Source organism: Desmodus rotundus, chromosome 3 (genome assembly GCF_022682495.2).
Source record: "Desmodus rotundus isolate HL8 chromosome 3, HLdesRot8A.1, whole genome shotgun sequence".
NCBI classification, from domain to species: Eukaryota; Metazoa; Chordata; class Mammalia; order Chiroptera; family Phyllostomidae; genus Desmodus; species Desmodus rotundus.
The window spans coordinates 9,024,695-9,050,624 of NC_071389.1; the positions used below are offsets into that span (position 1 = coordinate 9,024,695).

The 25,930-nt window shown below is 39.4% G+C and overlaps 1 protein-coding gene across 3 annotated transcripts in view; it reads left to right on the forward strand.

Annotated features, from left to right (window-relative positions):
* The window catches only part of SPEN (spen family transcriptional repressor), a 74,768-nt gene that overhangs the window by 45,671 nt on the left and 3,167 nt on the right, over positions 1-25,930 (forward strand). For all 3 annotated transcript variants that reach the window (XM_024554258.4, XM_024554259.4, XM_053921094.1), the window contains 8 exons: positions 3,331-3,491; positions 4,988-5,188; positions 8,781-8,932; positions 11,883-12,008; positions 12,425-12,538; positions 14,219-14,332; positions 15,779-15,879; positions 17,551-25,771. In XM_024554258.4, the coding sequence (XP_024410026.2) occupies positions 3,331-3,491; positions 4,988-5,188; positions 8,781-8,932; positions 11,883-12,008; positions 12,425-12,538; positions 14,219-14,332; positions 15,779-15,879; positions 17,551-25,771 (9,190 nt within the window). The remainder of the gene's footprint in view (positions 1-3,330; positions 3,492-4,987; positions 5,189-8,780; positions 8,933-11,882; positions 12,009-12,424; positions 12,539-14,218; positions 14,333-15,778; positions 15,880-17,550; positions 25,772-25,930) is intronic.

A 25,930-nucleotide genomic window follows, 5' to 3' on the forward strand; every position in this document is an offset into this window, starting at 1 on the left:
CCCCCCATTTGATGGAGGCACCAAGGGCAGTTGGCACATTTTGATTTGCATAAGCCTGATGGAAAATCTGCATTTTTTGCATCTTTTCCCTTTTGAACTCAAGCTCATATATTGATTATGTAGAGAGAAAACAATTATTAACTATCTGATGGGAAGAGAAGAGAGGTTATTGGCAAATTGTCACTTGAGATTATGTATCTTTTCTAAACAAATGGGCTCTCTTATCTGTTTTAATTGCAAAGTTTTCTAGTTGCTTTAATTGCTCCTTAAAAGAAAATCCATTTATGCCAGATTTTTTTCTCTACTTAATTTGGTTAATTGCTTTTTAATTTCCCAGTTAAAAAAAAGTATAAATGCATATTTAGGGTAATCAGATGTTTACAAATAATATAGGAATACAGATGTAAAAGCCAGTCATTGGCTATTACTCTTGTATGTGAACAAATTTTATCCTGAGTCATCTTAAATAGTATACCCAGTGCCTTGACATTTTCAATGTTGAGTCAAATGTTCACTGTAGTTCTGTGTATAAAATGGCTGTGGGAACAGGAGTAGTTGATTGACACCGTAATTGTGCTTAAGAGAATCCTGGCATCCCATAATCTGTTTGATTATCAAGAACTGTTATGCAACCAATTGCTTATTCTCTTATTTTTTTTATTATGGAAATTTTAATTAGTTATGTGTCTTAGTAATCCTAATCAAAAATAAGCAGATATAAGAAATAATTTAGCCTTAATTATCTTATGTGCTTAGGGGAAAGTATAACTAGATTCTTTTAAGTTGCATTTTTTCAAGTTCTTTATGATTTAGAACTTTTAGTTGATATTGAAGATGTAATACTGATGTGTCCAGGTAAATGTAAAATCTGCTTTCTTAAAACTATTTGTTGATACACATCATCACTGCGTTAATAAATTTATATTGGAATACCTTCTGATTAACTGTTTTGGCTTTCAAGAAACAACTAAGTACCATAGATCACTGCTTTGATGAGCTGTGTGATTCTTTAGTGAAAATGAAAATAAGAATTAAAAAAATAAAATGGACACATTCTGGGCATTTGGGCTTTCTGTCAGTTTAATAGGACTGAAAAATATTTGGGGGGCTAAATTTGTGCCCCCATGTTGATTTAGGGTCTTAAAATTCCTAGTACATTTAATAGACTGTCTTGAAAATGTACATTGCAGTTTAGTGAACTCAAAAGTTGTATAATTTACCATTTAATAATTCATTTTAAAACCTTTTCTCCTTCTAGTTATCACTTCAAATTGTTCAGCAGATAATTCTACCAGTTAAATCTTATATCTTGTTTGGTAGCAGGGAATTTCCCAAGATTGTGATGATACTGACAAACCTAATTTCTGTGACTACTTTGCACTTTAAAATCATTGTTAATCATTGATTGATCACATTCCTCCATTTTTGTAATAGACTTACACAGAACATTGTTTTTGTTGCCTCATCAGCCATATCAAAAGTCAGAAATTCTTCTCTTGACCATATTTGTTTACTTCTTTACCCACTATTGCTAAGGAATTTTGATGTATATAATATTGGTAGTATTGTAACTAAAGTATTTTCCTTAATGGTTATTTTACTCATTGGAATTAAGTTAATAAGTCATATAACATTCTATACTGTAGTTACTTGGTGGCCTTGTAAATAATCTTGTATTGCTTGGAGTACTTAATATATTTAACAAATATTTTTCTCTTTCTGTGCCAAAAAGATTAATTTTGTTAACCCTTAATTTGAGTGAAAATACAGTATCCTATTCACTTAGTACTAGTAACACTACTTTTTCTGAATGCTCCAGGGAAAAATTCACTTCATGGATAGGAAAATTGAAGCCCCGTCATGTATAGGAGGCCTGGCAATGATGACTTGTTCTATTGGGAGGCTTTTATCCCTAGGAGTTTGTATTTTGTAACTCACCTATCTCCTTTTTGCTCCCACTGGAATAGGTTTATTTCTCTATGTTTCAAACTGTATAAAGCTCGATAACCTCATGAAGTTTTCATTTTTTGTGGTAGTAGGTGAAAGCTAAATGAAAATGCTGTGTGAATTCTAAGTTAATAACACCCTATTTTCTTACATCATTTATTTCTTATTAAAAAAAAAAAAGCAATAGCAAATTTGTCTCAGATCCAAGGGTTGGATTTATTTATTGGGCTGGGTATGAAAGCTGTAGTCTTAGCTCAAATGACAAAAACTATCAGGTCTTTCCTCTAGCTAGTGTGCTTAACCTCCTGGAGTTACATAGAGATAAGCCTTCCACAATAGGGAAGGTGTGGGTATGAGCCAAAATTTCAGGGGGAAAAAGTTACAGGAACCTGTAAAATGGCAGATCCTGTAAATAGCTTTTTATTAATCTATTTGAGAAGGCTGCAAAAGAACTTAAAACATAGCAGTTTTGTATATCCAGTACTAAAGAGAATTTTATATTTCTCACTTAGTTCTTAGCCATAAAAAGCTTGTTTAAATATCTCTCTCATAATCAGACCATGTTGGCAATATTACCTCCTTGTCTTTCACCTGCCTCCCCATTTGAGGATTATATTAAACTGAAGAGAGTAAATCAGTTCAATTTCATTGACTCTCATCTCCCATATTATTCACAAAGAGCCTAAACTAGTATTATTACACCTTCAGAAGTGTTAAAAATTACCTGGGAAATTATTTTGGATATTTTTGTTTTCCTAAAATTTATTTAGCCATAAGGCAGTGGTGATAGTAGTAATAATAGTAACACAGCACTGGTGCCTCATTTATTGAGTGTTGGCGTATTTCAGACTCTAAACTTGTGGGTTATTTTATTTAATTCTTAACCCCGTAGGATAGATATTCTTTATTATTTCTATTTTACAGATGTGTAAACTGAGTCTTCAGTAAAAGGTTAAATGACTTGTCCAAGAATACATGTTTATATGTCTGAGCTAAGATTTGAATGGCTCTTTGAATCAAAAAACCCATATATCTGCTATTGTGTTATTACCTTTAAGTGAATTGTGTTTATTAGTCTTATTTTAGTTGGTAAAAATTATTCAGATCTAGCACAGGATGAATATATTTGTTTTTAGGAGGCATGTGGTAGTAAAAGATCCGTTACTTTTGCCTCCACATTCTCAGGCCACTGTTTGCTGTCTTCTGCTCTCTCTGAAGGTACAGTATGAAATAGATGTGGAGAAGGTAGGGTGTCCTGAAATCTGAGACCTAAAATTTAGACCTTTTAATTATTGCCACTTGTTGATTCTAAGAAGTTTTTATATGCTACAGGTTTTGTTTTTTGTGTGTGTTTTTACTAAAGCTTCTTTTGCCCTTCTGCAGCACCGATTCCAGCAGTAGTTCAAGTGACGATTCTCCAGCCCGGTCGGTTCAGTCTGCAGCAGTCCCTGCACCCACTGCCCAGTTGCTTTCATCCCTGGAAAAAGATGAGCCCCGTAAAAGTTTTGGGATCAAGGTTCAGAATCTTCCAGTACGCTCTACAGGTAAAAACTGTACCTTCCTCTCTACTGCTGTTGGAGAAGGAGAGAGGAGCAACTAGAATTCTATGCTTTGTAGTGACAACAAGCTTTGTTTTTGTGGTCCGTTAATATTTAATGCCATGTAAGAATAAGCAAGTGATTTTATAACTCTATATAGTATCTAGGTTGTATATATAGATTTGCATGTTATTTTATTTGTAGTTATTATATACATAAGCACATATTATGCACATATGCATACACATATGTGCATATATATTATGATGTATACATGTACATATACCCACAAAGATTGTATAGTGCATATTTTATACAGGAAGGGTGGTTTGTCTTTGAATAAATATGCTTGCTGGTTTAAATATTTCAATATTAGGGGAAATTTGGTATGATAAAATTGTGGAAATATTTTCAGTTGGATTTATTACATTGCTCTGGAGTTCTGTGTTATGTGAAATAACTTTGGACATAAAATTATAAGAAACCCATTTCAAAATATTAAGAATTTAAATAAGGAAAATCATGAATTAAGAGGAACATCTAGTGAAAAGCTGTCTTTTCTTTACTCTTGATTATTTTTAATTGTCAATTTGCTATAAATGCTGTTATTCCTAAATGAGGCATATTACATACGTAAACAACATACATATGGTCAAACCAAAAAAACCCAAACTATTTCTTAGCTAAGTGCATTTCAGTGATTTATTAAATTATTTATTAAAACAGCCTATAAAATCTACATACCAGGTTTGTGAATAGACATACTGAGACACAAATATTGATCACCTTTTGATTTAGGTTACTTGGTAATTTAGCAATGGACAGGGATAAAATTGGCTTGTTGTTCTATGTAAGTTAATATTTATAATGAAGCAAATTAACACAGGGCCCCGCCCCCACCCCCCACCCCCACCCCCACCCCCGATGATATGATTCATCTGTAAAAGGCCTCAAAGTTGTTTAGGATGTTGCATGCCACTTCCCACACATTTTTATCCTTGACATGATGCTTGAAAAGATAGAAGTGCAGCTTTCTTTCTAAAGTCTTTAAAATTCTTATATATGTTTTCATGTATACAAGTTTTATTGTGAAGGTTTTAAACATAACCAAAAGTAGGAGTGGCAAGATGAACTCCCCTTACACTATGGGAGAAAAAAAAAACATTTTTTGTGATTTTTTGATAATCAGAAAAATCGTTTTTTTGATTATTAAAAATCAAAAAAAATTGATAAATCATTTTATCAAAAATGATTAAAAGTCAATCATTTTTTAATTGATTTTTTAAAACCAATCATTTTTTAATTGATTTTAAAAAATCAATATATCTTCTAACACTGTTTATTTCAGAATTGTATACTAATACCCAAAATGCTTTTTAGAGGTATTTTATTTGAAAACATAATGTTTTAATGCTAAGAAAACTTAGGCTAATGATTTAGTAGTTTATTGAGTTGTAAATAAATTAGAAAAATAAGTAACTTGTTTTTATTTGGGCATTTAGATACAAGCCTTAAAGATGGCCTTTTCCATGAATTTAAGAAATTTGGAAAGGTGACTTCAGTGCAGATACATGGGGCTTCAGAAGAGAGGTATGGTCTGGTATTCTTTCGGCAGCAAGAGGACCAAGAAAAAGCATTGACTGCATCAAAAGGAAAACTTTTCTTTGGCATGCAGATTGAAGTAACAGCCTGGATAGGGCCAGGTAAGAGATAAGGAAGCTGAGTTTTAGTGTAATTTGTACTCCAGCCTGTGTATGAAAGGGCAACATTGTATCCTCAATGTGGGCACTATTCCAGCTTTATTTATTGACATACTTCCAGTATCTTCTATTTTAAAGAGTGGTTACATTTACCACTCAGCTTAATAAACTAGATTGTCTTGGTTAGGGTGGGTAAAAAATAATTGTTCTGTTTGTGTAAGAGAGAAATGCTGATTTTTAACATGAGTCCGAAAGGCAGAGTATAGCCCTTTGTTGAATCCTGCCTTCCCAAAAGGGTTAAATTGTAATAAGGAGATAGTTTCTAGGAGAATGACAACAGAATTGTCCTGCATTAAGTTTGAAAATAAACTACTTGGCATACGGATTTGGGGGACTCGTTAAACCAGTTTTGTTTCTATTATGTCCAACACAAATTGGATCTGTTATTCTGGCTTCCATAATCTTAAAGATAGTGACAAAGAAGCAGGACTAAGTCTTCTGAGTGTGAGCCATTGAGAATTTCAAGGGGACATTTTATTAGCTTGAACCTACCTATTGTAAGGCGGGAAGTCTTCTCAGGCATGGCTTGGGGTCAGTGTTTCTCCTATTTAGAATCACCAGCAGTGCTTGTTTAAAATGCAGGCTCTTTTATCCGCTTAACTGGTTCAGAATTTGCATACTCAAGTTTGGGAACCCCTACTTTAAGGGAACTTGTGAATAAATTTGTAGAGGATAGAAAAGAAAGGCTAAAACTATACAGTTCCATTATGTAACTGAGACAATTAAACTTTAAGACTAAGGCTTTGAGTAGAATTTGTAAGGTAAACTCAGCTTATTTTCTTGGAATATTCATTTTATTTGACAGTTAAGAGGAAAAAGTAGAATTTCCCTGGTAAGAATGTGTAAATGTTATTTGTGTATTAAAATAGGCACAGAGCCCTGACTGGTGTGGTTCAGTTGGCTGGGGGTCTTCCCACAGAGGGAAAGCTTCCCAGTCAGGGTGCATGCCAGGGTTGCAGACCCAGTTGGGGCACGTGCAAGGGGCAGCTGATCGATGGTTCACCCATTGATGTTTCTCTCCCTCTCTTCCTCTCTCCCTTCCCTCTATCTTAAAAAAAAGCAGGGGACATAGAGGTGTTAGAGCGAATACTGTAAAATGTGCATTATTTTGTGATAAAACACAGGAATTCAAAAGAATATTATCTTTTCAAAGGAATTATAGGTTATGTCTTCATGTTTCCACCTCTCTGCCAGGTTTGAGATGTACTGCCCTAAATTATACTGGACTAAGAGCAGTTCTTATTTAACACATTTGGGATTGTATTTAGAATGTCGCACATTCTTGAGGAACTGACTTGAGGAATATTTAGAATATTATAATCTATGTAAGTTTTTAGAGTTTTATATTACTAAGTAGTAAGGATCTAATTTAGGGGCATTGTCAATAGCTGACCCTCTATCAAGACCCATTTGATTTCCAAGTGGTGGGGCTAGCTCAAGATTTTTACTGTAGTAAAGCATTTTTAACTAAAACCCAGGGCTTAATTGGGTTTTAACCTCCTATTAGTGAAGATTTTGAGAAGTTTGGTTGGTTCACGCATAGGAAAGCTGGAGGTAACTTTTCAATATGGGACAACATGAAACTCTTGTTTAATGGGATGTTTGAAAGCAGTTGAATTTGAGTGTAGAGACTTGGTTGGAATTATGCTGTTGGATGGTTTGTCATAGATGTTTTGCATTGAAATGTATGGAGCTGATTGCTTCCTTAGGTCAAGGACTGCTTAGATCCAAGTCCAAGAAACCCAACTCTGTAGTTAGACCCCTGGTGGCTTCTGAGATTGTGCTTTCTTACTACTGTGCACAGCATTACACTCCCCTAAACATGAAATTGCAGGATAAAATAGCTTTTTCAATGACATGTGGGAATTCAGTTGGTAATGAAGGTTAAAATTCCTGAGCTATTCAGTGGAAATGAAGCCATTGCAGATTTTAATGGTTGTAAATCATGCTTTATCCTGCTGATTTTGACTTTTGGAGTACAAACCTCAAACCTCAAGATGTGTCTCAATTTATTTTTTTCTTTTTAATTTTTTTCTCCCTTTAAAAATGAAGTATTCCTAAATGTGTGCCCTCTACTAGATAGTTTCAAGAAGACCTAGTCAAGCTCGAAATGAGATATACCCCTGTGATAACATGATGACAATGTAGAGACAGGTGTGCACGTGAGCCTCTGGCAGTTTCTGGGTCCCCCTAACTCTGTGAAAGTATGTGCTCTTTGATGACACTGTCACCAGATTAAGTTGAGCTACCTTTAGAGCTATTAAACTGGAATCAGGAGTGAGATGTATTCTGTCTGAATTCACTCAACAATTCAGAAGTTGTACCTTTTAAACGCCAGTAGGGTTGATACTATCAGTAAGGTTCAGAGACTGACTGAAACACTTGGTTCAGTCAAGCTGATTAATACTAGCTTTTTGAATGGCTGTGTTTTACATTAAAAAGGGAAACAAAGGCTGCATTATAAACCTTGAGTCATTTAGTCTTTTTCTAGTTGTCACTGGGGTCTGTGCAACACCAAAACAAGATATTTTGTGTTACTTCAGTCAATTTTTATACAGATATTATTCTTGTATTTAAAAATTGCTGCGTTTAGCCCTGGCTGGTGTGGCTCTGTGGATTGAGTGCTGGCCTGTGAACCAAAGGGTTGCCAGTTTGATTCCCAGTCAGGGCACATGCCTGGGTTGTGGGCCAGGTCCCCAGTAGGGGGCATGTGAGAAGCAACCACACATTGATGTTTCTCTCCCTCTCTTTCTCCTTCCCTTCCCCTTTGTCTAAAAATAAATAAAATCTTTATAAAAATAAAAAATAAAAATAAATAAAAATAAAAATTGCTGCGTTTAGCCCTGGCTGGTGTGGCTCTGTGGATTGAGCAACAACCTATGAATTGAAAGTTAGCCAGTTGGATTCCCAGTCAGGGCACGTGCCTGGGTTGCAGGCCAGGTCCCCTGTTTGGGGGTATGGGAGAGGCAACTGATCCATGTTTCTCTCACACAATGATGTTTCTCTCCCTCTCTGTCTCCCTCCTTTCCTCTCTCTCTAAAAATAAATAAATAAAAATCTTTTTAAAAATATTGAAAGTAAATTAAATAATGAAGCTGGAATGTTTTCAGCTGAGTTTCATATATAGTTTTATGCTACACATTGAGAGCCTGCTACCCAATTTTGGAACCTAAGATTAGGCTAAAACGATTACCATTTTTACTGGGGTTTAAAATCTATTTCTGTGTTGGTGATTATTTTAAAAACAAATCAATTTATCAGGTTGAAATTTAGTCCGCTTTTCTATTTTAAAAATCAAAGTGTTACTTTCCCCTACTTTTTGGGATAAGTTTCTTAGCCTTTGTATTCCTCTTTTGCTTTGGCGTTTACAAGAAGCATGTATTTCTGAAAGTGTGTATAATTTTTCAGATTGTATGAGTATGCAAGCCAAAAGTTTCAGAGATTTTCTTTCTTAAATGTAGATTATCCCCATGATATGTAAGTACACGTCAAAACATTCTTTTCTCTCTTTATTTTGCCCCCATCCCACTTACAGAAACAGAAAGTGAAAATGAATTTCGCCCTTTGGATGAAAGGATAGATGAATTTCACCCCAAAGCAACAAGAACCCTCTTTATTGGCAACCTTGAAAAAACCACTACTTACCATGACCTTCGCAACATCTTCCAGCGCTTTGGCGAAATTGTGGTATGTTAATTTTTACAGTAAAAACAGTTTTAGATCTTTGTCATAAGACAAAGCATAGTACAGATTATATTTGGAAATACGACATTTAGATGGTGTAATGAATGTTTTTCTAATTTGCCCTATGTGTTTTTACTCCTGATCTAGCAGAACCCCATTGGGGAGTATTTATGGAAAAATATGTATTTATCTTTATTTTGTTTATATATATATTTTCCTCTCCATTTTTCCTGTTTCAATGCCATCTCTAGTCCTGTGGATTGAAAGGGAAATGTGGAAGAGAAAACATGTTTGTAAGAAAGAAGTGGCAGATTAGTATATGATTATTGTGTTACCACAGCGCTCGTCGGAAAGTACCTTGGGGATTACTAGAATGTGGATGTCATGCTGGAAGCTCAGTTCTATTTTGAAATTTTAATTAGAATCACTTTTTATATTATGCAAGTCATGCTTAGATTTAGGAGTAGAAAGGATTTTTCTGTTCCCTGTGATGCAAAACTTGAGGCAGTTTATAGTGAAAATAGTTTGGTTGCAGCTTTATACCCTTGGGATAAACTATTTTGTTTTGTGTTTGAAAAAATAGGGAAATTTTTACTTCTTACTTTTCTAGACTTTCTTTATACTAATAACCGTAGATAAATTGCTGTAGTATATCTGTACTTCGGAGGATTTAAAAACGTCTAGGGTAGGAATAGCTATTGTTAATCTTTCAGACGTGTGTGTGTCCTTTTGTCTGTCCATCTATCTCACACACCAGCGATTTTCAAACTTTTCATCTTACGACAATTCTGTGGCATGTCAAAAAAAAATTTTTTGCCATATGACAAAAAAAAATAGGTATAATAGGTGTAATTTTGATTTATTCACACCAGACGTCTGTTGTTGGCATTGGTCTTTTTTATAATTTGACAGTCTAAGTGAAAAGAAGTTAGTGCCCCTGACTAAATTAGTCAGGCATTGTATGTTTTTTTAAAAAAAAATTCTTGCAGCATGCTGATTGAAAATCAGTTATACTCTAATGCTTTAAGCAAAGATCCTAATTTTTTTTAAATGACATAATCTAGTCTTATGAATAAAGCGTTATTTGTGCTTGTGACTGACCTTACCTTACCTTACAGGAGCTAGGGGCAAGAGATAAAAGTGGTTGGCAGAAAGTAAAAACAAAGAGAAGATACATATTTAGAGAAATAAATCAGCAAAACATTCACTGACTTTTTTTCCCAATTATTTTGATTTTTTTTTTAAAGTTCTGTTTTTTTTATGAGCGTCATAGATACTGTAATTGTAGCTCTACTGCTTACCTAGATGAGTGACTTGGAGTTCACATTCCTACTTGGACTTAAGCTTTTTCTGTCTTTGGAAAATGATCTATTAATTAATTAAAAAAATTTTTTTTATTGACTTTATTGGGCAACACTAGTTAACAAAGTTATACAGGTTTCAGGCGCACAGTTCCACAACACATCATCTGTACTCTGTTTTGTGTGTTCACCACCCCAAGTCAAGTCTCCTTCCCTCTCCATTTTATTAATTAATGTTCTATTTGGCATTCATGAGTCTATGAATTGATAAAATTTTTGGTATGCTTTCATTCAGATGTAGCTGCTACTTTAAATTTTGGAGGAGTATAAAAAGTTGTATTTGGGTACATGGATACATAACGTTTTCATCACCAGGTTGCTAACAATAGAATAGTTATTGTATTTGAGAGCTATGCTTCTGAATAAGGTGGACACATCAGTATTCTGTTTGGAAACCATAATCTCATTGTGTTTGCAATTCCCTATGGTTGTCACTATTTTAATGAAACACAGACTTTGGGAAAATGGTCTGCTGCTTTTTGATAACAGATTATGCTATAACCAGAGCCTAGTTAGTGAGTCTACTCAACAGTATTCTTGGAGACTGTTTCTCTTCAGTAGAGTTATCCTCGGTTGTTGCATTCTACCTAATAGTGAAAATCAAAGTGAATGTTTATTTACCATTACTTATAACAATTTTGAGTATAATTATTGTGTTTTTTTAAAGGACCCATCAAACAGCTTTTAAATGCATCATTCAGTTTGCTGTTTCAGGTTTTTCCTATTGGCTTATGACTCTTAAGGAAGTTTAGATAGTCATGATACTCTGCAATAAATGGCCCAGGTGGGTTATTGTTTAAGCATAAGAGTGGTTTCTCTGGACCACTTCCCTGTGTAAGCTAGGTGTTTTTGTTTTTGTTTTTGACCACCACTTCTAACTAGGCAGGACCAAGTGTCAGGTGTGACTTATAGGTTTTGGACATCCCAAAGGGATAGTGGCATTCCTTTATTGTTTTTCTTTAATCCAGACATAGTGTTCTGATGCATTTTCACAAGTAGTTTAGGTACTTCTATATCCATTCATACTGGATATAAGAGATTATTACCATATTTATTAATTACCAGGCTTGATTCTTTGAGATATACTGATAGAATGAGTCTTCTAATTTGGGGTTGCATATTTTAAGTAACTTTGAAAACGTGATTTCTTTATCATTCTTACCCTCCTCAGATATTTTAGTTTAAATGGCCTGTTTTTGGTAAGACATTTAGATACTGCAGAAGGGAATTATTTTTTAGGTTTTCATTGATTAGGCTGCCTTTTCTTTATTATCATAAATATCTCAAGACAGGTGTATTGTGGATTTTAAATTTCAAATTTTGAGTTGCAGTGCATTTGCTCTTCTGCAGAGAGCTGCACATAAGAAGGATTTCATGGTTAGTAATTACAAATGCTGTTGTATAGTTTTTTAGACTGTTTAGTTTACAGTTTCATTAAGATGTACAATTTTAACTAAGAATGATTTGGGGGAGTATGACTTCAGAAATATATACCTCATAGAGACTTGGTTTATTCTGATTTATGTTCTTGATGAAAATAAATTTCTAATTATTTTCTTGTATCACTAAGTGGTATCCATTGGCCTTTTCAGGATATTGATATAAAGAAAGCAAATGGAGTCCCTCAGTATGCGTTCTTGCAATACTGTGATATTGCTAGCGTTTGTAAGGCTATTAAGAAGATGGATGGGGAGTACCTTGGAAATAATCGCCTGAAGGTAAAGAAATTTGCATAAGTTACTGTACTGTTACAATTTTTTTTTAAGATTTGGAGTTTTTTGCATATGTCTGATTACTTAAAATTTCAGTAGTACAGTTTAGATAACCATAAAGGAGGTACACTTCTGCACCCTCATGCTTGTTGTCCTATGAACTAAGACTTGATAATCCAGGCAGGATTGCTTTTTTGCAAATTTTTACTTGATTTAACCAAATGGCTCCCACTTGAAATGTTGGTTTGACAAGATTCCTATAGATGATAGGTTTTCTCAGAATTCTGTAGTTGAGGGGTGGGAGGTGAGGGGGCAAATGCAGACAACTGTACTTGAACAACAATAAAATATTTTTTTAAAAAGAATTCTGTAGTTGAATAATTGGTGAATTTACTAATAAAAATTTCGCCTTTTATATTCAGCTGGGTTTTGGAAAGAGCATGCCTACAAACTGTGTGTGGTTAGACGGGCTTTCTGCAAATGTGTCAGATCAGTACTTAACACGACATTTCTGCCGATATGGGCCTGTGATAAAGGTAGGTGGGAAGTTTTGGTGTGTAGTTTAAAGCTACCTCTGACTGCCTTTTCTTGGTATTCTGCCTTTCAGTCCCAATTTCTAGTGCCTACTTTTTCTTTTCTTTAATAACTCATACATTAAAATTATCTTTTTCAAAATTTGGCCTAGGAGGGCATTTGCATCTCATCTATATTATTAGCTTATGATACGAATATTTTGATCCAGCCAAGATGATTAATTTTGAAACTAATACGCATACTGTTAAAGAGAATGTTTCTTAGAGATTTTTATAATTTTATCTCATCAAAATTAGATAGTCTAATTATATAAGTGTCCGTGTTCACACTAATATAGAATTAGCCTCAAATTTTTAAAAGTGATGGTTTCTTTAAAGGGACATTCACACAACAGAATATTCATCTGATCAATGTAATACATGGTGCATGTATGTAACACACCCACAAACATAACAGGAAAAGGGTCTCTGGGCCCCATTCTGTTATGTAAATTAAAGATAAAGCTTTAACTTTTTGAAAACAGATTTACACGGTGGTGGACCTGTTGTATAATTTTGACATTTCTTTATATGTAGCTTTTGTTATCTGGAGAAATGTTAAAACTGCTAGAATAAATAAAAATCCAACAGCTTTAAGGCGGTAGTGCTACTTACAACTCAGAATCACTAAAATTTTATGTCAATTCAGTACTTTCAGTACATTTTTTTCTCTCTGACAAGGATATTACCTTATTTGAGTGAAAACTAGAAGAATGCTTACTTAAATGGAGCCTGTCCTCAAATAACTTTTTTTTTTTTGGTTTTGTTTTGTTTCATTTTTTACTTATTTTTAGATAAAGGGGAAGGGAGAGAGAAAAGAGAGAGGGAGAAAAAACAATGTGTGGTTACTTCCTGTGTACCCCCCACCAGGGACCTGGCCTGCAACCCAGGCATGTGCCCTGACTTGGAATTGAATAAGCAACCCTTTGGTTCGAAGGATGGTGCTCAATCCACTGAGCCACACCAATGAGGGCTTTTTAAAAAAGACTTTCTTTGTTTATAGAGAAGGAAAAGGAAGAAGAAAGAAAGGGAGAGAAACATCTATGTGCAAGAGAGACATTAATTGGTTGCCTCTCACACACCCCCAACTGGGGACCTGCCCCACAACCCAGGCATATGTGCCCTGACTGGGAATCGAACCGGTGACCTTTCGGTTCAGAGGCAGGCACTGGGTCTACTGAGCGACACCAGCCAGGGCTCAAATAACGTCGTTTTGTTCAATGTCATTTCGTTATATAGTTGGTGAGATGCCATAGGAACAGAACTTACTTTGTATATAAGCAATTAGTCTGTGGTGAATTTGGTTTCATTATATGTCATTTTGCATAAAGTCATGACCTTAAGTGAGGATTTACTGTATAGTACGGTATTCGGTCCATGGGGAAAACAAAAGTAAAATACAGCAAAACAAAAGAAGGGCATAGTATACCTCAAGACACAATAGCCACGATTCTAAACAGTCCCTACGCGTTTTGTGTTTTCACTACAACATGCATCATCAGGGAAAGCCAGAAATTTTTTCTAGAATAAAATGTGTGTAAGTATACTTTTTCTTGCAGTGTCCTTGTAACTTAGGATTTTGTTGGTACTGACACTAAGTTTAGTGGGTGAGGCTCTTACTTTTTGTTTGTTTGTTTTTTACAGGTGGTGTTTGACCGCTTAAAAGGCATGGCCCTGATTATCTACAATGAAATTGAATATGCACAAACAGCTGTAAAAGAGACCAAGGGGAGGAAAATCGGTGGGAACAAAATTAAGGTGTGCAGAATGACTTTAAAGAGAAGCAAAACAAAATTGTATTCAGATCCCACCTTCTTAATTACTGGCATTTTGTAGGTGGCCAGTATGTGGAGTGGGTTACATGATATGCATTTTATGGCCTCAGTTTTGGTGTGTTTTTTTTTTAATCCTCACCTGGGGATATTAGATTTTATTATTTATTTGTTTTTAAAGATTTCATTTATTTTATTTTTTAGAAAGGGGAAGGGAGAGAGAAAGAGAGGGAGAGAAACATCAATGTGTGGTTGTCTCTCGAGTCCCCACATCCCAGGCATGTGCCCAGACTGGGAATCAAACTGGTGACCCTTTGATTCACAGGCCGGCACTCAACCACTGAGCCACACCAGCCAGGGCAGTTTCTGTTAGATTTTGGAGGGAGGAAGGGAGAGAGAGAGAAATATTGATTGGTTGCCTGCCTCCCTACACACCCTGATCAGGGCTTGAACCTGCAACTTAGGTATTTGCCCAGACCAGGAATTGAACCTGTAACCTCCTGGTGTACAAGATGATGCTACAACCAACTGAGCTATCTGGTCAGGGCTGACCTCAATTTTTAAGGAAGATACTACAATTTTTATACTTGCCTACCTGAGAACACAGTCTTTTTTACTATTAGGCAATGTTTTAGGAACATTTCCTAAAAATCCTCTCATTCACGAAATTGTGCTTGCCTATGTCCTGGGTACCTGATGCTCACGTGTATACTTTTGATGCAGGGTGGCCCACAGTCACCTGTGGGTATCTGTACACCCAAGAGCTTGAAGTATCAGTCCATCCAGCTTCCTGTATGATCCTCTCTTCCTCTTCTTTCCTCCTCCTAGAGTGGGTAAACACTGAAAACATGATATTTTGTCTGGTGTTTTTGTTTTAAAAGTTTGCATGGTAGCTTGAGGGAATTTATAAATTTAACTATGATGGATAGATTGAAATAAGTCTTTCCAAAATAAGATATTGATAGAGGAAAAAAATATTGATAAATGATGGGTACAGCATGCTTTTTAGTAACTCTGAGGCCCAGCTATGCGTAAAGTTTCAATGTTCTTCCATATTTTATTTTATGTTCTAACTATGGTTCTAGGAAATTTATGCACAACAGAGATTGCTGGATTTAGTGGTCTGATTATTTAATTGACAACCTAGAATCCTGCCTAGGTATCATTTCAATTTTCCATTTTTGCTTTTCCCACTCCTTCAGGATTGGGTTCTAGAACTTTGTAACTCTATCAAGATTTGTGTAGAATTTGAGAGAGATTTCAGATTAACAAAATACAGTTTCAGTTATGAGGGCTATTTCACTGAATTGAGAAAAATTGCTCTTTCTTGAAATTTATCCAGAGGTCTATTTTGGGAAGAATTTTTAAATTTGGAAACGTTTTTCATTATTTAAATTTGAAACTTGCATCACATACCTGCTATTTTTTTAAGGTGGATTTTGCAAATCGGGAAAGTCAGCTGGCATTTTATCACTGTATGGAAAAATCTGGTCAAGATATCAGAGACTTTTATGAACTGTTAATGGAAAGAAGGTATGTATTTTAAAGCTGTTAGCATAGCTTATTTTAAACATTTCTAATACATAAAATTTAGATGGTATTAAATTTTATTTTTCATCCCTTATTTCTACTTGTACTCCACAAAAACTGTTCCCTTCCATCCCTTCATACAGAAACACAGGTTTATTTTTATGAATCCAGTTTTCATGTGGCTCACAGGAGTTGGGGTAACCTATCTACATTTCTCACTGACTACTGCAGTTTGTAAGAGTTACTGTCTTGCCACATTATACATACAAATCATCCTGCTGTACAGTTTTAAATTAAATATAATAACATGTTGAAATATATTATAAACTATTAAATGCCCTGTATATTTAGTAATGACAATATCCAGGTTGTCAACAAGCATGTGCTCATACAATTAATTTTTTAAGAAAACAAACTTTCAAAAGACTATCAAGATCTTTGTTTTAAACTCAAATCTCTTAAATAATTTGTGAGTCAGTAAGCCAAAACATAATTGCTAACTTCAGCAATGTACAAAGTAAACCTTATTTTCCCCTTGTAATTTTTTCAGTGAGTCATGGTATGTAGTATTTGATACTTTTTCTCTTCTTTTAAGAACCAGTACAGTTCAGAATCATTTACGATTTCATAGTCTGAATCAGGTTATTTGTGTTAACTTAGGCTATTTCTGCTAGCCTAAAACTGCCCTTAAAATGACTGATTTCTTTTTAGACTGAATATTAAAACATTCTAACATAATGTCATCAGATTCTTCAGTAGTTCATGATGGAAACTATCATCCATAGATATGATCGAGCTGTTTGTCCAAACGTGCCTATGAGATGAAATCTTCTGGATTGTTACCACTAGATCTCCTGTGCATATGTGTTAGACAAAAGGCTGTGTGTGAGAAATGCCTTTAGACATCCAAGTTCACGTATGAAAAGGCTCTGTGACAAAGATGAGCCAAATCCTCATCAGGTTGCTGGAAACCTGTTGAATGCATTGCCTGTTTACTGCCTCTTCTTGCCATTTTATTTTTATTTAAATCATAGAACGTATATATTTCTTTGACTCATTTCCATGTAGAATATTGTACAGTGGTCATTGAGTAACTTGGAAGGTTTTTAAATGAAAAATGTCCCCCACAGCCAAATTCCCAAAAGCTCAACCTTGATGGTTTTTCACTAGTAGTTAGTAAAAAATACTTTACCTCTAATGATAGTTCAGCTCAGGAATGCAAGTGATGGCCTATTTGCCTAAGTCTTAAAGTTTAAGTAGCATTTTATTTATTCCCTCAAATATTATGTCCGGAACACAGTGTATTTGTTTCCCAAGTTGTGGTAAGAATATCTTTTGGCAAAAAAGTAATTACGAAAGATTTAGACATGTGGGGATGTGATACTCTTTAATACTAGTGCTTATTGTAAGTCACGATACCCAACACCAGAGGAACAAAAAGGGTTGAACCACTGCTACCCAACAGAAATGTAATGTAAGCTACTTCTGTGAGTTTAAATTTTCTTGGGGCCACATTAAAAAAGTAAAATGAGAAAGTGAAATTAATTATAGTACAGGTCTAACTAATGACTAAATGGCAAAGATTTTTAGAAGCAGGACTTTGTAATCTTACATGTATGATTTGATATATAAATGACAAAAGAACTGATATATTTTTTGTTTGTTCTTTGGCAGAGAGGAACGAAGAGGTTCTTATGACTATAGCCAAGATCGCACATATTATGAGACTATTCGTACTCCAGGCACATACGGTGATGATTCCAGACGGGACTACCCAGCTCGAGGGAGAGAATTTTACTCAGAATGGGAAACTTACCAAGGAGACTATTATGAATCTCGATATTATGATGATCCTCGGGAATACAGGGATTACAGAAGTGATCCTTATGAACAAGATATTCGGGAATATAGTTACAGGCAACGGGAACGAGAAAGAGAACGCGAACGATTTGACTCTGACCGAGACAGAGACCATGAGAGGAGGCCAATTGAACGCAGTCAGAGTCCCGTGCACTTGAGACGCCCACAGAGTCCTGGAACATCTCCTTCACAATCAGAGAGATTACCAAGTGATTCTGAGAGGAGGATTTATAGCCGGTCCTCAGACCGGAGTGGAAGCTGTAGCTCACTTTCCCCTCCAAGATATGATAAACTTGATAAATCTCGTTTGGAACGCTATACAAAAAATGAAAAGACAGATAAAGAAAGAACTTTTGATCCTGAGAGAATAGAAAGAGAGAGACGCTTACTAAGGAAGGAGAAGGCGGAAAAGGACAAAACTGACAAGCAGAAACGAAAAGGAAAAGTTCATTCCCCTAGTTCTCAGTCTTCAGAAACAGACCAAGAAAATGAAAGAGAACAGAGTCCTGAAAAATCAAGGAGTTCTAATAAATTGAACAGAGAGAAAGCTGACAAAGAAGGAATAGCAAAAAACCGCTTAGAACTCATGCCTTGTGTGGTTTTGACTCGAGTGAAAGAAAAAGAGGGGAAGGTGATTGACCACACTGCTTTGGAAAAGCTGAAAGCCAAGCTTGATAATGACACTGTTAAATCTTCTGCCCTAGATCAGAAACTTCAGGTCCCACATGTAGAGCCTGCAAAATCTGACTTGTCTAAACTGGAATCTGTTAGAATGAAAGTGCCAAAGGAAAAGGCACTTTCAAGCCACATAGAAGTGGTAGATAAGGAAGGTAGGCCTAAACCCAGGAAGCACCTAAAACCAGAGCAGTCTGCTGATGGGGTAAGTGCTGTGGATCTGGAAAAGCTGGAAGCAAGGAAAAGGCGTTTTGCAGATTCCAATTTGAAAGCAGAAAGGCAAAAATCCGAAGTCAAGAAAAGTAGTCCAGAGATGGAAGATGCTCGGGTGCTTTTAAAAAAGCAGGCCGATGTATCATCTAGAGATGTCATTCTGCTGAGGGAAGGAGAGTCTGAAAGAAAGCCTGTAAGGAAAGAAATTCTTAAAAGAGAATCTAAAAAGATCAAACTAGACAGACTTAATGCTGTTCCCAGCCCCAAAGACTGTCAGGAGCTTGCCAGCATTTCTGTTGGGACTGGCCCAAGGCCCATCTCAGACCTACAAGCAAGGCTGGGAGAAACAATAGGTGAATCTGTGGAAAATCAAGAAATCCAATCAAAAAAACCCACATCCTCAAAACCACAGCTCAAACAGCTACAGCTATTAGATGATCAAGGACCAGAGAGAGAAGATACGAGGAAAAACTATTGCAGTCTTCGTGATGAAGCACTTGAATGTAAATCGGGCCAAGAGAAACCACATTCAGTAAATACTGAAGAAAAAATTGGCATTGATATTGATCACACGCAGAGTTACCGAAAACAAATGGAGCAGAGTCGTAGAAAACAGCAGATGGAGATGGAAATAGCCAAGTCTGAGAAGTTTGGCAGCCCTAAAAAAGATGTAGATGACTATGAAAGACGTAGTCTTGTTCATGAGGTAGGTAAACCCCCTCAAGATGTCACTGATGACTCTCCTCCCAGCAAAAAGAAAAGGATGGATCATGTTGATTTTGATATCTGCACCAAGAGAGAAAGGAATTACAGAAGTTCACGCCAAATCAGTGAAGATTCTGAAAGGACTGGTTGTTCTCCCAATATCCGTCATGGTTCCTTCCATGAGGAAGATGACCCCATAGGCTCTCCTAGGCTAATGTCAGTAAAAGGGTCTCCTAAAGTAGATGAAAAGGGTCTCCCCTTTTCTAATATAACAGTCAGAGAAGAATCCTTAAAATTTAATCCTTATGATTCCAGCAAGAGAGAACAGATGGCAGACATGGCCAAAATAAAGCTATCTGTCTTGAATTCTGAAGATGAACTAAATCGGTGGGACTCTCAAATTAAGCAGGATGCCAGCAGATTTGATGTGAGTTTCCCAAACAGCATAATTAAGAGAGACAGCCTTCGAAAGAGGTCTGTACGTGACTTGGAACCTGGTGAGGTGCCTTCTGATTCTGATGAAGATGGTGAACACAAATCCCACTCACCCAGAGCGCATTATAAGGATGCATTATATGAAAGTTCTCGGTTATCTTTTTTATTGAGGGACAGAGAAGACAAACTACGTGAGCGGGATGAAAGGCTCTCCAGTTCTTTAGAAAGGAACAAATTTTATTCTTTTGCGTTGGATAAGACAATCACCCCAGACACTAAGGCTTTGCTCGAAAGAGCCAAATCCCTCTCTTCATCGCGAGAAGAAAATTGGTCTTTTCTTGATTGGGACTCTCGATTTGCTAATTTTCGAAACAACAAAGATAAAGAAAAGGTTGACTCTGCTCCAAGACCTATTCCGTCCTGGTACATGAAAAAGAAGAAAATTCGGACTGACTCAGAAGGGAAAATAGATGATAAAAAAGATGATCATAAAGAAGAAGAACAGGAAAGGCAAGAATTATTTGCTTCTCGTTTTTTACATAGCTCAATCTTTGAACAAGATTCCAAGCGCTTGCAGCACCTAGAGAGAAAAGACGAGGAACCTGACTTCATTTCTGGTAGGTTATACGGGAGGCAGACATCTGATGGAGTGAACAGCACAACTGATTTGATTCAAGAACCAGTAGTTCTTTTCCATAGCAGATTTATGGAACTCACACGAATGCAACAGAAAGAAAAAGAAAAAGACCAAAAACCTAAAGAAGTTGAGAAACAGGAAGATACGGAGGATCATCCCAAGACCCCAGAATCTACTTCTGAAAATAAAGAGTCAGAACTGAAAACCCCATCTTCCATTGGGCCTCCTTGTGGCACAGTTGTAACTCCAGAGTTGGCATCATCATCACTGGAGAAGACAGTAGGTGATAAAACAGGAGAGGTGCCTTTGGTGATGGAAGAGAAAACTACGGAGCCAGCCTCCATTTCAGAAGAAGCAAAACCTGCCTCTGAACTGGTTCCTGTTGTGGAACAACCTGAGCAAGCAGACTTGCCCCTAGGAGTGGACACCGAAAAGGATGCTGCCGGGACTCCGTTAGTTGTTGGAGAAAGTTCATCAGTTGACCAGCTGCCTAATCTAGATGCCAAGCCTCCAACTCCTGGGGCCTCATTTTCCCACGTAGAGACCAGTGGAGATCCAGAACCTGACAGTACCCAACTACTTTCAAAACCGACTCAGAAGCCTAAGGAAGCTGATGAGCCAAAAGTGGAAAAGCCAGACTCAGCTGCTAGTGTTGAGCCCCTTGCAAATCAGAAAGCTGAAGTTGTTCCTGAGGTTCAGCCTCAAGCTTCCGAAGATGTAGAGGTTGATCCTCCAGTTGCTACAAAAGATAAAAAGCCAAACAAAAGTAAACGTTCCAAGACTCCTATCCAGGCAGCTGCAGCAAGTATTGTGGAAAAGCCCGTCACAAGGAAGAGTGAGAGGATAGACCGGGAAAAACTCAAGCGGTCCAATTCTCCTCGGGGCGAAGCCCAGAAGCTCTTAGAGTTGAAGATGGAAGCTGAGAAGATTACAAGGACTGCCTCTAAAAACTCAGCCACAGACACTGAACACCCTGAGCCAAGTCTGCCCCTCAGCCGAACGAGGCGCCGGAATGTAAGAAGTGTCTATGCAACCATGGGTGATCATGAAAGCCGCTCTCCGATCAAGGAGCCTATCGAGCAACCGAGAGTGACCAGAAAGAGATTGGAGCGGGAGCTTCAGGAGGCTGTGTCAGTCCCCACTACCCCTAGAAGGGGAAGGCCTCCAAAAACACGCCGTCGAGTCGAAGAAGATGAGGAGACTGAGGCAAAAGAACCAGTTGAAACACTTAAACCAGCTGAGGGATGGAGATCCCCACGGTCCCAAAAATCAGTTGCTGGTGGCCCACAAGGGAAAAAGGGAAAAAATGAACCAAAAGTTGATGCTGAACGTCCTGAGGCCACCACTGAGGTGAGTCCCCAAGTAAATGTGAAAGAAAATAACACAAAATCTAAGACTGATAAAGAAGCAGCAGGAAGTGAGCAGAAACGGGACAAAAAAGAAATTGGCACAGACAAAAATCCACCTGAAACCACCCCAGTTGAAGTGGTAGAGAAAAAAACAGCCCCAGAAAAAAACTCCAAGTCAAAGAGAGGTAGATCTCGAAACTCCAGGTCAGCAGTGGACAGATCTGCAAATCTGAAAGCCACGAATGCCACTGTCAATCCCACTGTGGCTGCAGGCCCTGCAGAACTGGCCATGGAGAAGGAAGCTGGGGTTGTGGAAGTGTCCCCCGAGAAGAGCGGGAGTCCCCCAGCAGAGGGTCTGTCATCTCAGGTGAACAGTGATCCAGCTGAACCAGACAAGGAGCCAGAGAAGGAAGATCTGTCTGCTTCTAAGCCGTCCCCAGAAGCAAATCAGTTAGCCAAGCAGATGGAGCTGGAGCAGGCTGTGGAGAACATTGCAAAGCTCACTGAAACCTCCGCCTCCGCAGCTTTCAAGGCGGCAGCTACCGATGCACCAGAGGGCCTCTCTGCAGAGGACAGGGACAAGCCTGCACACCAAGCCAGTGAAACAGAACTGGCTGCAGCTATTGGCTCTATCATCAACGACATTTCCGGGGAGCCAGAAAACTTCCCAGCACCTCCACCTTACCCTGCAGAATCTCAGACAGACTTGCAGCCCCATTCTCAAGAGCAGCAGTCTCCTGAGGTGAGAATGGAGCCTGAGACTGATGAGGCCGTGTCTGGCATCTTGGAGACTGAGGCTACTACAGAATCTTCTGGGCCAGCAGTCAGTGCCCCTAACCCCTCAGCAAGCCTAGCAGATACCAAGGAAGCTGGAGGAAACAGCAGCGAAACCTCCCACCCAGTGCTGGAAACCAAGGGGTCAAAAGAAGCAGAAGTTGCTCTCCCTCGGAAAGACAAAGGGCGCCAGAAAACAACTCGATCACGCCGCAAACGGAATACAAACAAGAAAACAGCTACTGCAGAGAGGGCTACTGCAGAGGCTCATGTCTCAAAAGCCAACCAAGTTCAAAGCAATAGTCCTGCTACAAATGAAGCAACAATGGTACAACCCTCAGAAACTCCACAGGAAGAAAAGCAGAATGAGAATCCGCAGGCCGCTCCTCCAGAACCACATGCTTCTGACTCAGGCGAGATTCCCTCCGGGGAAAATTTGTCCCAAGAAAGCTGTGTTGAAGAAAAAACTCCAACCAAGATGACTGTGCTCCCAGACCCTCCCCCTTCCTCACAGCCAGCACTGGTAGAGAATGAGCCCCAAGCAAGATTCAAGGTGCATTCCATCATTGAAAGTGATCCAGTGACCCCACCCAGTGATTCAAGCATACCCACCCCCACAATTCCTTCAGTAACTGCAGCAAAGCTCCCACCCCCTATAACCTCTGGGGGGATCTTGCACCAGAGTCCCCCTACTAAGGTGACAGAGTGGATCACAAGGCAGGAGGAACCTCGGGCTCAGTCCACTCCATCTCCAGCTCTTCCCCCAGACACAAAAGCCTCTGACGTTGACACTAGCTCCAGTACACTGAGAAAGATTCTCATGGACCCCAAATATGTATCTGCCACAGGCATCACTTCCACAAGTGTCACAGCTGCCATCGCAGAGCCTGTAAGCGCTGCCCCTTGTCTGCATGAGACGCCATCCCCTCCAGCTGAATCTAAAAAGCCTCTTGTAGAAGAAAAACCAGCAGCTCCAGTAACTAATGTCTCTGACACACCGACTTCAGAGGTTCCAGTAGCCACTGACAAAGAAAAGGTGGCTCCAGTCATTGCTCCCAAAATTACTTCTGTTATTAGCCGCATGCCTGTCAGCATTGATTTGGAGAATTCGCAAAAGATAACTCTGGCAAAACCAGCTCCTCAAACCCTGACTGGCCTGGTGAGCGCCCTGACTGGCCTGGTGAATGTCTCCTTGGTCCCAGTGAATGCATTGACTGGCCCAGTGAATGCCCTGAAGGGCCCTGTGAAGGGCTCAGTGACGACACTGAAAGGTTTGGTGAACACTCCTGCTGGCCCTGTCAATGTCCTAAAGGGGCCAGTGAATGTTCTGACAGGACCAGTGAACGTTCTCACCACTCCAGTGAATGCCACTGTGGGCACAGTGAATGCTGCCACAGGCGTGGTAAACGCCGCTGCGGGTACAGGGAGCACTGCAGCGGGTGCAGGGAGCGCTGCAGCGGGTGCAGTGACGGTCACAGCAGGTGCAGCAACTGCTGCATCTGGTGGTGTGACTGCCGCAACAACAGGTGCAGTGACTGTGGCAGGTGCAGTGATTGCACCACCAGCAAAGTGCAAGCAGAGATCGAGCACTAACGAAAACAGTCGGTTCCACCCAGGGTCTATGTCTGTGATTGATGAGCGTCCGGCAGACTCGGGCTCTGGAGCTGGGCTGCGTGTGAACACTTCCGAAGGGGTTGTGCTCTTGAGCTATTCAGGGCAGAAGACTGAAGGCCCACAACGGATCAGCGCCAAGATTAGCCAGATCCCACCAGCAAGTGCCATGGACATTGAATTTCAACAGTCAGTGTCCAAGTCACAGGTCAAACCCGATGCTGTCACACCATCGCAGCCACCGCCCAAAGGCCCTCAAGCTCCTTCAGGCTATGCAAATGTGGCCACCCATTCTACTCTGGTGCTAACTGCCCAGACGTATAATGCATCTCCAGTGATTTCATCTGTTAAGGCTGACCGTCCTTCCTTGGAGAAGCCTGAGCCCATTCACCTCTCGGTGTCCACACCTGTCACCCAGGGTGGTACGGTGAAGGTTCTCACCCAGGGCATAAACACACCGCCAGTGCTGGTTCACAACCAGTTGGTTCTCACCCCAAGCATCGTCACCACTAATAAAAAGCTTGCTGACCCTGTCACCCTTAAAATAGAGACCAAGGTTCTTCAGCCGGCTAACCTGGGGTCTGCTCTCACTCCTCACCACCCTCCTGCTCTGCCCAGCAAACTGCCTGCAGAAGTGAACCATGTCGCCGCGGGGCCCAGCACCCCAACAGATCGAAATGTGTCCCATTTGGCAGCCACAAAGCCAGATGCACATTCTCCTCGACCCAGTGGGCCTGCTCCGTCTCCGTTCCCAAGGGCATGCCATCCCAGCAGCACCACATCCACCGCACTCTCCACCAATGCCACAGTCATGCTGGCTGCAGGCATTCCTGTGCCTCAGTTCATCTCCAGCATACACCCAGAGCAGTCTGTCATCATGCCCCCCCACAGCATCACCCAGACTGTGTCCCTTGGCCATTTATCCCAGGGTGAAGTGAGAATGAACACACCCACGCTGCCCAGCATCACCTATAGCATCCGGCCAGAGACACTTCACTCTCCTCGGGCTCCCCTGCAGCCCCAGCAAATAGAGGTCAGGGCCCCACAGCGGGCAGGCACACCCCAGCCAGCCACAGCTGGTGTGTCCGCCCTGGCCTCCCAGCACCCTCCAGAGGAAGAAGTTCATTATCACCTCCCTGTTGCTCGAGCCACAGCCCCTGTGCAATCGGAAGTGCTGGTCATGCAGTCTGAGTACCGACTGCACCCGTACACTGTTCCTCGGGATGTGAGGATCATGGTGCATCCTCATGTGACGGCAGTCAGTGAGCAGCCCCGGGCAGCAGATGGCGTAGTGAAGGTACCACCAGCTAGCAAGGTGCCTCAGCAGCCAGGGAAAGAAGGTGCCAAGACAACAGATGCCAAAGCAGCCCCTGTTCCTGCCCCTGCCCCTCCCCCTCACAGCGAGGCCCGAATCCTCACAGTCACCCCCAGCAACCAGCTCCAGGGGCTGCCTCTGAGCCCGCCTGTGGTGGTGACCCATGGGGTACAGATCGTACACTCCAGTGGGGAGCTGTTTCAGGAGTACAGATATGGGGACATCCGTACCTACCACAGCCCAGCTCAGCTCACACACGCTCAGTTTCCTGCCACCACCTCTGTTGGCCTGCCTTCCCGAACCAAGGCTGCTTCTACTCAGGTGAGAGCACCACAGATCAGTCTTCTGGTGCAAACTGATTTAGGTGCCACTGTGTTTCCTAAAGTATGTCACTCTTTTTGTGTGTTTAAAGAGAAGCTTCCTGAATTTCAGGCTGAAGGAATCAGATCACAGCAGAGAGATTAGGGATGGGAAGGAGCT